We start from the raw sequence: 18,291 nt of genomic DNA, 5'->3' as shown, positions 1-18,291 counted from the left end.
GATAGTTTTCTTCTCCTTTTTCAGGAACAGCTTGACTGTGCTGGATGTTCTGGAAGGGCGAACTCACACCATCTCACTTCCCATCAACCTCAAGACAGTTTTTCTGGTAGCAGAGGACAAATGGCTTCTGGTGGAGAGCAAAACAAATCAGTGGGTGGAGCTGCATAGTATCTCATGGAGTGTGCTGGAACTCAACCTTACTTATCAATTATCCAACGTCTTTACTGTTCTGTATCCATGTGTCTGTATTTTAACAATTTCTGTATTCGGCAGCATCTCTCCATAGGTGAAAGTTAGAAGAGGGGGGAAGAAAATTAAAATAAATTAAATGTCACCTCACAGAGTAATTATAAAAGTGTTTCAGAGGATGACATTGAAATTTACAGTAAAAACAATGACTTTTATGTATAATCCATATTTCTTTGGGCTTTTTCCTGTTAGCACATTGAGAACTCACTGTGTTCTTGCCAAACTGGAAATACTTCCAAATAGATTTTCAGTTTATCCTTTCTTCAAAGGGCCACAGTCTCCATCCTAGAGCTGTTGCTTGTTTGTAACTTTATGGAAACCCCCCTTAGAAGTTTCTTCTTCATTTTATCTTGTGTGCTCTTACTTGGTAATGTTTATGTTTATGTGCCTCCCCGCCTTGAACTGTGTACATTTCTAGATGAAAGGGACATTATGTGCACTTGGCATAAATAGGGAGCACAGTAAGTTTTGAGATCCCCTCTCTCATGCATTACATCCACTAGCTAAAGGCAAACTCTCTCTGCCCTGTGCTGACAAGCAGAAGTAGCCTGCTGCAAAGATTTCTGGCTATTTGTACATCCCTATTTTAGAAATCTTAAAAATGAGTAGATCGAGGGGATTACAGTGGTGAGGGCTTCTGTCCCTTAGCTGGTCACAAATCAGAGGTCAGGCTCCCACTTACTGGCTGTTCAGTCATATCAACAGTAGGGTCCATGATAATAAGGGTGTATCTCTTCAGGGTTACTTTTCTTCCTTTTTTTTTTTTACAGCTTTTCCTCTGATAGGAAGTGTTGGATTTTTAGTTCACATTCGTTACTGCATTGTATTATGCACTGCTCTTTATACACAGTGTTGAAAAGTTATTTGTTAATTAACAATGTGACTCTGAAACTGCAAATTATACTCGGAATATAAAAAAGAGGCTTTGGAGGGAAAAAATCTTATTTTTTGCGGTCTGTTCTCACAATTATTAGAAAAAGAAAAACTTTTCATTTAGATATTTTGTTTGTTTACAGGAAATATCTTTTAACTAAGCCTGCACACATCGAATCTGAGGTTAGCGGGGTTTGCCAGTTGTATGTGTTGAAAGAGGAGCTACCTAGCCCAGGGTTTGGAGTTACACAAGGTAAATACTGTATTCTTTGTGTTTATGGCTGTATGGGTGCATGCTTATGTACATATTCTCCTCTAGAATCATTTAAGAACAATAATACGAACATATTAAATTTATACCAAAAGAGAAAACTTACTCACTACACTAGAAACAGTACATAAGAATCTAGCTTTTTTTTTTTTTTGGTGAGGAAGATTGGCCCTGAGCTAACATCTGTGCACATCTTCCTCTATTTTTTATGTGCGACACTGCCACAGCATGGCTTGATGAGCAGTGTGTAGGTCCGCGTGCAGGATCCAAAACTTTGAACCCCGGGTCCCTGAAGCAGAGCGTGTGAACTTAACCATTATGCCACTGGGCCAGGCCCTGATAATCTGCCATCTTTTAAGTTCTGTCTTTGAATTTTTTTAATGGCAAATCAGAATTTTTATATACATTTAGGTTTCTAGTCTATTTTAGGATAGCATCTTTTCTTTTTTACACAGAACATCAGGATTTCTACTTAATTCATCACAGTTTTGGGGGGGTGAATAGTGCTTATGAAAAAAATCTAAGACATACCACTGCCAGCACTGGGTTGGGTCAGTTTCACATCTTTTCTGAAGGGAGCTATTAATGATAATATTTATTGCTAATAAAATTTTTAATTCCATAAATACTTGAAATCACTTTGAGAAGATGTCTTGGTTGTAAAAACTGAGTTTTTTTAGACAAAAGGCCATGAATATAAATTAAAGTGTTTTCTCTTTTTTAGCTTGTGCTTTTCTGTTTGAGTTGGTGAGAATAAAATCTTGTAAAAATTAATTCCTGGAGCATTTTAGGGGCATATGTATCTAATGTTTCTCTGACACTTTTCAGAAACAGATTTCAGCATACCTCATAAAATTTCAAGTGATCAACTATCGTCTGAAAATCTAAGTTCAGCTGTGGGACAAAAGATTGCTTCTCCTAACCGAATTCTCTCAGATGAGAATAGTTATGCTACAATTGTTGTTGGTTTCCCAGATCTCATGGTAAGCATCAATTTATTAAATTATTGAATAAATATTTCTTTCTCTCAATTTGGCTTATAATTTATAAGCCTATTTGAGAGAGTAATTTAAAATGTAATGATTTTCTGGTAAACATTTCAGATCAACATGCTGTTTTCCAAATCAGTCATTAAAAAATGTGTTCTACTTATATGATTTCATTGCTTTTTAAAAATTAACATTTAAAGTGTATTGCAATTATATAATTTAGTAAGGGAAAACCAGTATTTGCCATACGAGGGAGTTCATGTGACACAGTCAAATGCTTAATGTACTGACAGTGATTTTATATCATGTTGTCTTAATATGTGCTCATGTAATCTGTCAAGAGGAACAATTCGAGACTAATGAAGTAACATGTCTCGTAGAATTTTTTAAAGTGAAATTTGTTGGGGTCTCATTACTGTAGATTAAATTTTTCAACATTCGTGAACATCAATTCACTTTCCATTGTGTTTTGCTCTGATTTGTCATATCTTTGCAGCATCCAGATTATACTATAAATGCTGATGGTCTCAACTTAATTTGCTTTTAGATGGACCCTTCTGCTGTTATTTACTATTATCTGTAAAGAATAGGCTATTTGTAATTGACTTTAGGTGAAACTAGGCACCATCTTGTCCTGATGGAAATGTGGGAAAATGAAATATAAAGGTTATTTTAGTCCCAGTTGCCATCTAATAACCTTAGATGTAGCTCCATGTGTTTTGATTAAACATTTAATCTTTGTAATTTCCTTTGTAGCTTTTAGGTGGGATGATAGAATCATTTAAAGATAAAAATGTGGGCACTCTTGATGGTACACCAATCTCACATGCCTCAAAATGTTAATGTAATTAATGAATGATGAGCACTTCAGGGTATAAGACTTTTGAAATCCAAAACCCAATGGATAATATGTGGCTTAGAACTTGGCCATATGTCTCCCTAATTATCAAGTAAAAAGCATCTGCTATGGTATTATATAACTGAAAATGACGCATGTTGTTGGAATACAGTATCTACAGTGGCCTTGACTGAATGAAAGAGATGTATTTAATATGCTTTCTACAATGATTGCTGCTATCAGTGGAGAAAGTACTAGAGCTATTTTTTTGAAGGTGGAACTATTTAAAAAATTGATCTTCAATGAAATTAATATAGAAATATAATGTTACTATAAAAATGTTAGAAAGTAAAAGCTGAGTATAAGGCACTGTTTGTATTAATCCTATAGAAATCCTTTATAGCCTGTAGGACTAGTGACCTTGTTAAATTAAAAGTTCTATCCCCCGTGTTTAATATGGTATTCACCACACAGGATATGTTCAATGAATATTTGTTAAATGAAAGATTAGAGTCAGTTAGGCAGACTGTCAGCATTTTATGATAACCATCATATTTTTTAGGCCCCAACACAATAGTCAGGCACTGCACTATTGTGAGCCCTTTCATACATAATAATTAATTTTTGTAATAATTCTACAAGGTTTCACAGATGAAGAAACAGAAACAGAGAGAGAGTATATCCCCCAGGCCACAAAGATGATGAGTAAGGAAGCTGGGATTTGAGTTCAAGTGTGACTGACCCTCACACCCATGTCCTTTCTACTGTGCCATAGTGAATTTCTTTTGATTCTTTTTTTTAAACTATTTGTTTATTTATTTAGTTAGTTAGTTAGTTAGTTAGTGAGGAAGATCAGTCCTGAGCTAACATCCGGTGCCAGTCCTCCTCTTTTTGCTGAGGAAAACTGGCCCTGGGCTAACATCCATGCCCATCTTCCTCCACTTTATATGGGACGCTGCCACAGCATGGCTTGACAAGCGGTACGTCGGTATGCGCCCGGGATTCAAAGCCGAGCATGTGCACTTAACCACTATGCCACTGGGCTGGCCCCTCTTTTGATTCTTCATAAAACTATCATCTCATATTAACTTTTTATAGCATTATCAGAGGCACCTAAACTATTATAAGCTTATTATAATTTTCTTAACCTAGTACTAAATAGCTACAAAAACCTACAGCAAGTACCATCCTCAATAAGAAGACATTAAAAGCATTCCTTTAGATATCAGGAATAAGACAAGGATACCTGGTATCACAACTTCTATTAAACATTGTACTGAGTGCCTTAGATACAATCCGTAAAAGAAAAAATTGATAAATTAAACTTCACCAAAATTTAAAACTTCAGCTCTGTAAAAGACACTGTTAAATGAATGAAAAGACAATCAACAGCTAGGAGAAAATATTTGCAAAACACTTGTCCAACAAAGGACTTGTATCCAGAATATATAAAGATTTCTTAAAACTCAACAATAAGAAAACAAATTCCCATATAAACATTAGGCAAACAGTAGCCTAATGTGAGGTGTGAGAGTCAGAACCTGAGCAGAGGAGGGGGACGTTCGTGGTGGGGGAGGGGTAACCGTTGGTGATGGGAATCAAGTCCAGATGGGAAGAAGATGGCATCCCAGTGAAGGGGCAGCCTGGTTGGGATATGGGAGCCCAAGTAAGGTGAGAAGGGTGTCCGTGCATGAGCGTAACCCAGTGTGGGCTGTCAGGACCAAGCAGAGTGAGGAGGGCATCTGCTTGGGAGGAAAGGTTAGTGGTGGAGATAGGAGATGAGTCACATACAGTGGATTGAGCAAGAAAGTAAATATATTAAGGATCATGAGATCTAGGTTTCTTACTGTTGGAGAAGGGAGTTACAGATACTGAATGTAAGAAAACTAGAATGAGCCCTGTAGTTGTTGGACTGGAATTAGATGTATTTGTGTGAACTCATAGTTTTCTATGTATTTAGGCAGATATAGACATAAAATTGGAGGTAAATGTGAAAAAAAAAAATGGACAAAAGACTTGAACAGACACTTTGCCAAAGAGGATATAGGGGAGGAAAATACGTACATGAAAAGATGTTCAACATCATTAGTCATTAGGGAAATGCAAATTAGAACCATGATGAGACACTACCTCCTGCCTATAAGAATGACTAAAATAGAAAATACTGACAGTACCAAGTGCTGACAAAGATGCAGAGCAAATGCGACTCGCATCTCTTTTTGTGAGAGAGCAAGGGCAAACAATAACCAAGACATTCCTGAAGAAGAACCAAGAAGAAGAAGCAGAAGTACTTGTCTTACTAAATTTCAAGGCTTATTGTAAACCTTTTTTATATTTATTGTACTTATTTGGTATTTATTGTAAAGTTATTGTAAATGAGTAACTAAGACCGTGTGGTGTTGGCCTAGGGGTAGAAAAAAATATACAGTAGAACAGAATAAAGTACCCAGAACCAGATGCATACATGTGTAGAACTGTGTTTTATGATAGCATTGCTGATCAGGGGGTAAAACTTAATGGTATTTGCGCAATTAGCTATCCATGTGAAAAAAGGATGAACATGGATCCCTGCCTCGTACCATTCACAAAAATAAATTCCTGATGGGTTAAGGACTTTAAAACATTTAGAGAAAACATAGGAGACTATCTATCTATGATCTTGGAGTAGGAAAAGATAAATACATATGTGGTAAAATTTTAAGTAAAACAAGAGAAAAAAACACGAAATTCCATGGAAGTTACATCTAGGGGAGACAGAAAGAGGTGTGATTGGGAAAAGGCACTCCAATGGCTTCAGAAATACTGGTAATCTACTACTACCTATGGCAGATAGTAGATGCATTAGGTGTCGTTTCATTATTTTTAAAATTACTGTATTTTTATATTCCCTCTTTTTAGTTATAATTCATTTCAAGATAAAAAATATAAGTTGTATATTTCACACTTATCTGAAAATTGTGATTATTAGTGAAACAACTATCTCCTGTACCAAATTCAAAAAGGTTAAGGAATAATCTGATTTTCTTATATTTGTGAAATATAAGTTTACCACTGGAATCTGCTTAAAGGGCTGCATTGTAACAGTTGTGGTGAGTGTAGTTTATAGTACTTGGATACTTTCTTTCTCTCATTTTTATTTTTCAGTCACCCAGTGAAGTTTATTCTTGGAAAAGACCATCATCTTTGCGTAAACCGGGGATCGCTGATACAGCTTTCTATGGAGGAAAGAAGAAAAGTGGAACTCCAAAACAGAGCAACTGTGTGACTCTTTTAGATACTAATCAGATAGTCAGGATTCTGCCCCCGGGAGAAGTCCCTCTAAAAGATATCTACCCAAAAGGTAAAAAACTTACCAATTCCTAATTTACCAAGGTAGTTAAAGGTAGTTTGCTTTTGGTAGGGATATTTAATTTATCATCATCAATCTATGTTTTAGAATTATTCATATTTATAATATGAATAATATATAATATAATTTCTATATATAAATTAAACTATAAGTTATATGTATAATATATAACATAATTTATAATATGAATTTATAATATGAATAATTCTAACAGGGTCTATAAGTAGCTAAAAAAAACCTGTATGTGCTCAGAAAGTTTTGGTTCAATTTCTCACAGTGTGTGGTTGTAACTATTGCTGTTAGAACTCATCTTCATTTGCATTACAATCTATATAATGACTTTACTTAGAACACATTTTCAAAGAGACTTTTAAAAAGCCTTAGAATATTAGGCATAGAAAATGGGGCCTGATTTTTGTCTTCAAGTCCTGTGACTAAAGGCCAAGGACTTGTGCAGAGTGATTCGTTTATCAGTGCTCTCAAAGTCAACTTATATTTATTATTTATTACTGCATAACATATGCCAGGTCCTGGGCTGATCACTTTTCCTTGTATAAATTCATTTAATCTTCAAATCCCCAGCCTGTCGTTAATGTACTCTCTAATTTACATGAAAGGAACTGATACAGAGAGGTAAAATAACTTGCTCAGGATCACCTTACTAGTGGCTGGCAGAGCCCAGATTTGCACCAAGGTCTTCCAATCCCAAATCTAGAGCTATTCTTACTAAACCACCCTTGCTTTCATCATAATGGATAAATATGAAAAATTTTGATCATTGAGCCACTGATTATTATTTGCATCATAGTCGTATTAATATGTTGTCCTGTGTTTACGTTCATTATATTAGTGTGGACTTCATAAATATAATGCTAGATGTATTATAATAATACTTATTACTGGGTTTGAAAAGTCCTGGATATATCATACTATTTAGAATTAGTTCCTTCCAAACTGAAACACAGGGAAAGTAAATCACCATTTCCTTAAAATGTTTTTTATGGTGGAAGAAACAGGTGAATAAACTGACAATTGCATACAATGTAGTAAGTGCTATGATAGGAGTATTCACAAGAAGAGGCTTACAACCCAGGCTGGTGATTAAGAGCTGACTCTTGAAAGATGAGTGGGAGTGAATCAAATGAAGGAATTGCTCCAGGAAGAGGGAGCTGCATGTGAAGGTTACAAGGGCACGACAGAGCATTCCAGGATTACAAGAAGTTATGTGCCAGAATTTAGTGCACCTTCGTCCACCCAGAAACCTGGGAATCAGCCCTGACACTTCTCCCTCATTCTCCACGTCTAATCCATCAGCAATCACTATGTCCTTTTGATACAACCTGACTGTACAACTTGTATCCATCTGCTTGTCTACAGTTCTACTGCCAACATCCAAATCACTACCATCTTGCGCTGGAATATTGCAGTATTGACAAAGTTCCCTCTTCCTCTCTTTCCCCCTCCTGCTCATTCTGCACACCTCAGACAGAGAGATATTTCTGTAGTAAATGTTTGTTCTTATTAGTGTCCAGTTTATATACAGTGAAATCACCGTTTTTCATGAAGTTAGATATTGTTCTGTGAGTTTGACAAATCCATACGGTTACACAACCATCACCACAACTGATAGAAAACAGTTCCATCTCCCCAAAAACCTCCTCCATGCTGCTTTGCAGTCAACCCCTCTGCCTACCTCAAACCCCGCACTGATCTGACTTCTGTCATTATATATTTGCCTTTTCTAGAATGTCACATAAATGGAATCACACAGTATGTGGTCTTTCGAATCTGGCTTCTTTTGCTTAATATGGTGTATTTGAGAATCATTTATGTTGTTGAATGTACCAGTAGTTTCTTCCTTTTTGATTGCCGAGTGGTGGTGTATTGTGTGGATGTACCACAGTTTGTTTTTCCATTTACAAGATGATAGATATTTGGATAGTTTCCAGTTTGGGGCAATAATGAATAAGACCACCATGAACATTGTACACAGATTTTTAAGTGAACATAAGTTTTTGCTTCACTTGGATAAATACTTAAGCATGGCATTTTTATGTCATCTGATAAAACTGCCAAACTGTTTTCCAAAGTGGCAGTACCATTGAAAGCAGTAAATCTCTGCCCGTCTGCATTAAACAAAAGTTATGCCATCTTTGTGAAAGCCACCAGGAAAGTAGCCTTTACAGTTTCTATTGATTTCTTGAATAAAAGGCTGATATGTGTTAGTTCCTGACTAATCAGATGGTTGGATTCTATTTACTTTAAAAAATTAATTGAGTTTAAATTTTCATCAGAGATCACCATGCACATAGATGAAAGAGTGAAACAGGCTGGAAGAAAAAACAGTCAGCCCCTGCTTTACTCCCCTAGCCCCTCATTTCCTGCTCCCAGAGACACTTTCAACTTTTTAAGCTGTTTCTTTGGTATTCCCTTTCATCTTTATGGTGCTATCCTGATGTTTTTATTTTAGGTATTCTTTGTTGATTTCCCACCATGTAAGATGAAAGTTGAACTCTTTTTCATACATCCTACTGCTGCCTGACACCTCAGTTTCCCATTCCCCAATATATTTATATGATAATTTTGATTAGATTAACATCCAGTGCTTATATTATTATGGTTATATAACTGCTATTCACAGCTGAGCTATGTCTTGTGGTATTATTGCTTTTCCTTTCCTGTACAACTTTTCCTTTTCATGGAGTTAATAATCATCATGTTTTGTTGATTGAGTTTTTCATATACTTAGCACAAATTGATGCTCAAAGTGTTCCCTTTTGTCAAAATCTCTACATATGTTCAAATATGTGGGGTTTATCAATTTCACTTTCTCGGCGGCATCTCTCCTTAAATCTTCTCAAATGTTCTAATCAGGACTGGTTGGTCCCCGGGCCTATGCACAGCTGTTGTCCTGGGATCTCCCTTCACCATTCTCCTAAGGATTTTTTTTTACAGCTCCCATTTATAAAGTTCTTATGTGCCAGGCACTATCCTAAGTGCTTTATATACATTTGGAATATTTAAGAAACACTACTTGAACAAAGGAGGGGAAATAAAACTCCTTAGCAACGAAGAGAAAAATGGCAAAAGATATAAACAGGCACTTCTCAGAAGAGTAAATCACAACATATAAAAGATGCTCAAACTTACTAGAAGTCAGGGTAAAGTAAAGTGAAACTACAATAAAAGGTCTGATCCCTACAAGAGTAGATGAAGATGGGGAGCATCTGGACTTCTTTTTTGCTGCTGGAACAACTTTGGGAAATAATTTGGTAATTCCACTCTTAGATATATACCCTACAGACTCTCAACATGTACACAAAGAGACAGGTACAAGAATATTCCTAGCCCACTCTCTGTGATAGCAAAAAATTGGAAAAAACCTAAATGGGCATCAACAAAGAACAGATGAGTGAATTGTGGTGTGTACAGCAGTGAAAATAAATGAAATAGAGCTGTCAGTATGAGTGATGACAGATTATCTCCTTGACCAAACTCTAGTCAGGCTTCTCTGAATCCTCTTCCCAACTAGCCTCTGACTTTTGGGCTTTTGTGTTTACCTCTGCATTGTCCAGTTTTAGCAAGAGTAATGCTAAGTCAGTTTAACCAGAATCCCCCACTTCTGATCGGTACCATCCTCCAAGTGATGTCTGATCACCCAGGCCTGCCTTCAACAAGAATCCTGTTAGGTCAGGTTAGTCAGAATTCTCCCTTACCCCTGATTTCCTCTTACTAATTTTCCATCCACTGATCGCCACCAACAAAGCTGGAGGATCTATAATTGCTATAAAGTATAAAGCTAGAAAGCAATCAAGAAAGTGTGGTATTAGTGACGGGATAGACACATAGATCAGTTGTTTTGCTGATAGTTTTTATACTTCCTCCTAATCTTGGCACTGTGCGTGTGAGCTGTCCCCACTGTTCATGGGAACCACGCAGCAAACACTGCTGCAATGACTTCCCTTTAATCATTAACAACTAATCCCTAAATATAGTTTATACCTATCTTTGAAATCCACCTGGATTATAAATGTAATGGAAAGTTACTGAGCCTCCATCCTCTCTACAATGTTGAAACATTTCAAATGGATAGACAAGGACTTGGCTAAGTTTGGAGGGAAATCTGGCCACAGTTTTCACTTCCTTAATTTAATCATGTATTCTCAGCTGATTTATTTTCAAATCAATTCTGACAATTTTTCAAGTGCCTACCATTACCACCACCACCACCTTTAGTATTTCTTTGAAGTGCTTTATAGCCACGAATTGCCTTTTCTGATATGTGAAAATATTTTTTAGCACCAGGAGTAAAAGTCTTGCTTTTTCCTTCTTGAAATAGACATAGCCATTATTGCATTTTGTCACTCTCTTTATGCCATGGAATTAATTTGCACAGTGAAAGAAAAGAAAGATATAGAAAAAAAAGATATTTGAAATAAGTTTGCTTACTTTGCTTTCACAGGCAGTCTAAAAGTGCTGATAGTCTAAAAGCTCAACTTAATACTACTACTTAGGAAAAATAGTGCCTGTAAGTGTAAGTGCCTTTAAAATGTAATTTGATTAGCTAGGCAGCTCTAGTCATCCCAACCGCTTCAATAACTGGTCATTTTTGGCAAAAAAACGGGTCTAAAAATAATTCAACCTACTTCAGCCAGGTCCTGGCAACAGGAACTGTCAAAAATGATATATGGTGCAAAACTTTATCCAAGACTGACCTTATATCCTAGGCAGCATTTCCAGCACAGGCGCTGCGTGACTTCTGATAAACATGTTCATTTTATACAAATGGCCATCTGGAGACACCCAATTCAGCTGGGTGGTCAGATTACCATAGTAACTCTCTTTTCTTACCCTCTGCTCTCACCGGACATTACCTTGCCTGCCTTCTGACCCCTTGCCGCCTGGGACCACTCCTTGCCTAGCTCTGCAGCTCATACCTGGCCCCAGACCTGTGATTCCAACCCTGGAATCCTCTCCACATCCCCAAAAGCCCATAATGCTTTAAAAAAAAAAGAAACTTTCCTCTTTATGCTGTAGGCCCCTCAGATGAGGCAGGAACCACGTATCTTTTCTCTCTATCCCCAGTGCTTCGTGTAGTGTCTGGTGCAAAGTAAGCTCAACTTCGTTTGTTGAATAAATAAGAAATATTTTGAGTTTTTCAAATGGCCTACTCAAAAAACTTCAACCGCAAACATGAAATAAAAATGCCGAGTTTCTTATTTTTTGCAAACTACATTGGACATTGTGGATGTCTCATTCTAATCAGAAGTGGTAATAAGAGAGAGACTGACAGACAAAAGGCTTTAAAAGTACAGGTTCTGTGTAGGGGAAATTTTTTTAAAAGAGATATTAGTGAACAAGATTTTGTAAAATGAGGCTATTTTAAAAATTGTTGCCCTCAGGTCAGCTCAGGTAGGAGCTGTGTAGAGTGGTGGACAGAGCAGAGATTTTAAAGCCAAAAAGGCCTGGTTTTGAAAACCATCTCCATCACCCTCCAGCTATGTCACCTCAAGCAAGTCACATTATTATATTACCTCTACAAGCCACAGCCTTCTCATCTCTCAGACAGGAATCATAAGTCTTTGTTGTTGTCAGTATTAAAAATGCTATCTATAAAGACTAAGCAGAGTTCTTGACACTCAGTGGTGGCAGCTAGTGATGATGAGGGTGATGGTGGTACTCAAGGCTTAGGAAAAGAAGTCAGTAAACCCCTGGAGTTTGCTTGGAAACAACTCCAGAATTGAAATTGGGGACTCTGGCCCCCATATCTCATTACCTTCTCCTTCCCCACCTTTTCATATTCCTCATGACCCAGAGTCCTCACCCGACTGCCCCATCTACACCTCATCTTCTCCTATCTTGCAGGACCCTGAAAATAACAGCTGTGTGTTGAACAACTACCAGTTACATGCTTTGCATTTACTAAATTCATCTAATCCTCAAAATAATGTGTATGATGCTCAGATGCTGTTGTTATCCCCATTTTACAAATGACAAAAGCAGATCTCAGAGAGATAACTAACTTGACCAGCATAAAACACAATTAGGAAATGTCAGAGCCAGGATTTTGTACCAGGCCAGTCTGATTACAAAGTAGGTGCTGATTCCACTGCATTATACTGTCATTGTTGTGACTTCCTAGGAAGAAAAAACAGAATTCAGATGGTGAAATATTTTCAAATAAAACTAGGTGCTAAAACATTGACTCATCTTGGGAAGTTATCAAAGAGAATGAAAAGAACTTAGGTTATTTTCTGACAGTCAATAATCGTGGCCTAATATGCATCTATTTGACAATCTTTGTATTTCCCTGACAAAAACATGACTCTGAGAGTCTAGCCTTGAGGCTGGACTTGGCCCAGGACCTTGTCAAGAGGGTCTCAGAGTTCTGCCCTAGGCTGCTGCTAACTTCCTTCCACTTTTAGCAGCATCCGTGCTTTCTTGTGGTCCTGTTTTGGTATCATGCAGTCATACTCAGCTCATGTCATGACTTGTTTGCAGATGTTAACCCTCCACAAACAGCTGGTTATATAGAAGTGACTGATCTTCAATCAAAGAAACTCCGATATATTCCTATTCCCAGGTAATTCATTTTCACCTTTGTTCTTAGCTTGTATGTCAAATAAAAAAATGAGTGAATACGCTAAATAAATGTGGACTTCTTGCTTCCTTAAATAGCGAGCTCTTTTTTTGTTTTCAGTTACAGTTGGTTTATATCTTGCTGTTCTTCTGCATACTTTACTGCCATTTTTATTTTCATTTTGGAAAAATATTCAAATGTTGCATAGGCATAAGTCCAACAGCCTTCAAGCCTTCATTTCTCTTCTGTTGATCTATCCTAATGATAAATTTTTCTGTGTCTGAAACAGCATTTTTAGTATTGCAGAAATTTTCATACTTATTAACTTCATATATTAGTTTTCTGGGGTAAATGTGTCCAAATGGCAAAAGAATTTAAATAGCATTTGTTTAATGTTGTTTTTAAATATGTTACTGTGCATCTACGGTCATGAAGGCCGTACAGTAGCCAAAGGATTCCGGAGATTTGGAATGAAACTAATTACCATTCACTGCTTTTATTACTGTCCAGCGATGGAAGCAAAGCATTCAAACTGTCTAGATACAAAAGGAGAATACAAAAGGAGAAACAGTGATGCTCGGTCTCTCCCTTGAAGATCATAGGTGTCCTCACCTGTAGCCCATCCCTTTCTAGATGCATCCATGCCTGATCTCCCATTCTCAACCTAAGCATGCACCTGCTGAGATTAATATCACATCCCTTCCTCACATATATTCCTCACAGGCGGGTGAGCCCTCACAGCACGGTGGTTAAAGCCTCACCAGACATCCTGAGCAGAGGAACCTGGAGAGCCTTCCAATGTCATAGGAAGGCCAGGGACACTGCAACTTGTCAGTCACCGGAAACATCACCAAGTTGCTCTTTTACCCACTCCTCCAATCCCAGAAGAAAATAGCTCAACGTGACAGTACAAAATAACGAGAAACCCAGTTTTATTTCTTAGGACCCTTTAGTCAGGGTCAAGAAATATGAATAATAAAAGCATTTTTCAAAGAAATAGATTTACTTGTTCCAACATATGTAAGCATGCCTTCTTGGAACATCTTAATGTATCGGTTTTAATGGAAAATGGCTTTTAGTCTTTTGGGGAAATTGCTTATTCCCTTTTAATCATATGCTTGTTAAAATATACTATTAGTTCAAGTAACAAAAGCAAACAACAACTTTTTATTTTTTACATTTCTAAAGCAATAATATTTTTTTTCAATATTTCTCTTAATTTCTCACTTATTAGCCCTAGCTTTTTATTTTGATGTTTTTCTCTTTTAACTTTCTGTGTGAACCATATATATTATAGCTGCCCTAGAAAGAACATTTGCAAGAGCAGCTGTATATACAACCAGTGCCAGCTGGTCACCATACTTCATTCATTTAGAGCTGTGCTGTCCAATGAAAATATCATGTGAGCCATGTTTGTGGTTTTACATTCCTTAGTAGCCACACTAAAAAATTAAAAAGAAACAGGTGAAATTAACTTTAATAGTATTTTATTTAACCCAGTGTATCTAAAATATTATCATTTTGACATGTATTCAGTATAAAAATTTTAATGAGATATTTTACATTTCTTTTTTCTTCTAAGTCTTTGAAGTCTAGTATGTATTTTGTACTTACAGAACATCTCAATTTGGACTTGCCACTTTTTAACTGCCACGTGATTTAGAGTCTGTTCATTGTCACTATATCCTGAGTTTCTCTTGAGATTAACTGTTGCCATTTTTGGCGTATATCTAATCCAAGGGAACAACCCATCTGGATTTCAGTTTTGTTGCTAGTTGCTTAAATTTAGCATCTGCTAGAAACCAGGAATTTTCCATTTGATGGCTAACTTCAAATAATAGAAATTAGAGTAAAACTATATGTAACTGCAGGGCCAAAAGGAATACATCACTTTTGGCCTCAGTAAAATTTGAGTATTTTTCCTCAAATTTTTGTATTATTTGCATTTGTAAAATGATAATGCCTAGCTCTCATATGTGGGTTTATATAAATCTAGGTTTTACTCTACTATAATTCTATGTATTCCTTAAAGACCTTGTTATTATGTATAAGGGGAACATGCATTTATTAAAAAAACAAAAAAGGTGAAGAGATTCTACACCTGGTGTGCAAATTGTAATAAATATATGATTTCTTCATCACTTTTTTGACACATTGATGAAATTGCCATTGTAAATTTAAAGTTTCACGGTGGAGAGTTAAATATGCAACCAGTAGAGACAGTGCCCAATAGAGTCATACATCTTTAGTGCTCTTGGAAGAATTTCAAACATCATTGTTTCAGGTGGATAAATTTCATTATTCTTGAATAGCCCTTTACTTCACGCTTTGTACCTACTAATTTTTTTCCTAAGGCAAGTATTTTTGGGGAAAGCACCATGAGATAAATCCTGTATTATATAAAATATTACCTTCTTTGAGTCCTTCTAGGACAGTAAAGTAATTCTGAAACACTTGGCCCCATCCTACTGTTATCATCTTCTTCATATAAACATTTTCTAAGATTTCTGTATCCCAGAGTAGCTGGCTTTGTCAGTCCATGTTTAATATCTACTAAGGCAGACTGAAAAAAAAGGTCAAAGTAGTCTTGGCATATTTTTTTAATATAAGAATTTACCTAATACATAGTGGTTTTCCCAGATCTACATTGATAGTTTATGATGTTTTTATTATCTGATAAGACCATCCTTTAGACCATTTATTTCATATAGAAAGTATCAGATATATTTAGAGAACCAACACTAGTAACTAGAATTTCTAATCTATGTTTCTTTTGTTAGTGAGAGCTATACACAGATAAAGGAAGTATGCAGTTGACTCTTAGAGGCAAAAGTTGCATTCCTAGATATATACTATATATCTATATATATATCAGAAATATATAATAAAGGAAATATGTATATGTGTGAAATATATAATGCGAGAAATATATAAATTGCTTCTTATAAATCCATATAACTATCTAAGTTGGAAAAGGCAAAATATCACATACAGATGCAGTTAAAACACGTAAGTAAGACATCAGTTTCAGTACTGACCTCAGACCCCTAAGGAAGGAGTCCAGTGCTGCAGGTGTGTGAAGTATGAGTTGGTTTAGAGTTCCTTTCTTTCTGACAGTGAATGCTAGTGTCATCTGGGGTCCACAAATGCAGAACAATGTAAATAACCAATAAATAACTGTGTATTTTTTCCTTACAGATGGATCTGTTTGTGTCTTTCAATGTGCTTACTATTAGAATTCTTTATAGCCAGTTTAATGAACCTAAATCGGGTTAAACTAGCTTCCTCACCTGGACTACCAGTTGGTTGAATACTATGATTTCTTTTTCAGATCAGAATCTCTCTCACCGTATACCACATGGCTATCTACTATTTCAGACACAGACGCACTGCTAGCTGAGTGGGGCAAAGGTGGTGTTGTTACTGTTGATATGGGAGGTCACATCAGGCTTTGGGAAACTGGACTTGAACATCTGCAGCGATCACTCATGGAATGGAGAAACATGATTGGACAAGAAGGTGACAGATATATGCAGGTACCACTTGAATAGACCTTACCTCTTACGGGTGCACATTCAGGTATAAATTTAGTTCCGGGGGCTGGCCCAGTGGCGCAAGCGGTTAAGTGCGCACGCTCCGCTTTGGCGGCCCGGGGTTCGCAGGTTCAGATCCCGGGCGTGCACCAACGCACCGCTTGGTAAGCCATGCTGTGGTGGCATCCCATATAAAGTGGAGGAAGATGGGCACGGATGTTAGCTCAGGGCCACTCTTCCTCAAGAAAAAAGGGGAGGATTGGCGTTGGATGTTAGCTCAGGGCTAGTCCTTCTCACAAAAATAAATAAATAAATAAATAAATAAATAAATAAATTTAGTTCCAAATGCCAGTCATGAGAACTTCTGGCCCAATGACTTAAATATAGTTACTTGAATAGCTAAAATAATTTTTGAACTCATAATAGAAAAAGACAAATCTATCCATCTAGCTAGTGAAAAAGTAGCTTTTTTCTGTCAGTGCTTAAATGCACAGGTTCCTCACATCACAACACGTGCATAGAATCACTGACTTTTATTTTTTAACCTTAAACATTAATCAGTTTCTAGCACCACGTTGCATCTGTTCTCACTTTTACTACCATCACTGTCAGCCTCTCTACGTGCTACCTTGAACAGAAATATTGAGGAGCTAAAATACAGCACATTATTATAAGACCAAAACCTTTAGACTAGAGAGGATAAGAAAAATTATGCATCCAGTAGGGATGTCTTTTTACCAACTTCCTTATTTCCAGATGTTGCAAGTTTAGCAGTCATAGTAAGTAAACTCAACCCTGCACTGGAGAGAAATATGGGAACAGGTCACCAAGGTGGTAGGAAACTCCACAACTCCAGAAATGACTCAGTCACCACCCAATCTAGCTGCTATCTGGAACTAATGTGAACAGTGAGGAAGACTGTGTACCCATAAATGCTAAAGCATATCAGGAAAGGATTTATTTGTAGTTTATTTATTTTAACATTCAGAAGAAAACTTCTCTGTTTACATTTTTATCCAGCAAAAAGTAAGGTAGGTTCCTGCCAGCTGTGTTGCTCTGCAAAGAGCCAATTAACACGATAAGAAATTCCCACAAACTATTCCACTGATACCTGATTAATAATTACTATTTTGTATGGTTATTTTTGTGATTTTCCTTAAAGGAGAAATATATATATGTGTGAATGAATAATACTTATTTCTCTTAGATTCTTAAAAGCTTGTAGAAACATTTTGAAAATTGCAAACCCATATAGGCAAGCAACTCAAATCCTTTTGAAAGAGTATGAATATATTAATTTAATTAAGCTAAAAGAAATGTATTGCTCTAAAATAAACATGTCATTAAGTGCAAAGGATCTGTCACAGCAACAGACTGAGTGTTGGTCACTATCCATAACAATCATTAGAAAATTATTTAATTATGGTTCTGTTTCTTTATTATTCTAAACATTAGTTTTTTCTCCCTTTGAATTAAGCTCTTATTTTCATTACTGTGATTGATGCCTAATAGTAAATGCTATTATATTTGAATTTCTTATATTTTATTTCAATTTCTCATGTGTTATAGAGATCAAAGGTCATGTTTTTCCTATGGCCAAGATTTCTGG

General features: G+C 36.4%; 1 protein-coding gene across 4 annotated transcripts in view; it reads left to right on the top strand.

Annotated features, from left to right (window-relative positions):
* Window positions 1-18,291, top strand: part of VWA8 (von Willebrand factor A domain containing 8) — a 359,640-nt gene that overhangs the window by 244,210 nt on the left and 97,139 nt on the right. For all 4 annotated transcript variants that reach the window (XM_087436018.1, XM_087436017.1, XM_087436019.1 and 1 more), the window contains 6 exons: window positions 25-150; window positions 1,266-1,375; window positions 2,222-2,376; window positions 6,365-6,560; window positions 13,071-13,152; window positions 16,481-16,685. In XM_087436018.1, the coding sequence (XP_087292144.1) occupies window positions 25-150; window positions 1,266-1,375; window positions 2,222-2,376; window positions 6,365-6,560; window positions 13,071-13,152; window positions 16,481-16,685 (874 nt within the window). The remainder of the gene's footprint in view (window positions 1-24; window positions 151-1,265; window positions 1,376-2,221; window positions 2,377-6,364; window positions 6,561-13,070; window positions 13,153-16,480; window positions 16,686-18,291) is intronic.

The sequence above is a fragment of the Ceratotherium simum genome, chromosome 10 (genome assembly GCF_057802395.1).
Source record: "Ceratotherium simum simum isolate JZ-2026a chromosome 10, ASM5780239v1, whole genome shotgun sequence".
Classification (NCBI taxonomy): domain Eukaryota; kingdom Metazoa; phylum Chordata; class Mammalia; order Perissodactyla; family Rhinocerotidae; genus Ceratotherium; species Ceratotherium simum.
Note: the sequence above shows the minus strand (reverse complement) of the source record. Positions and strands in the feature narration are given on the sequence as shown.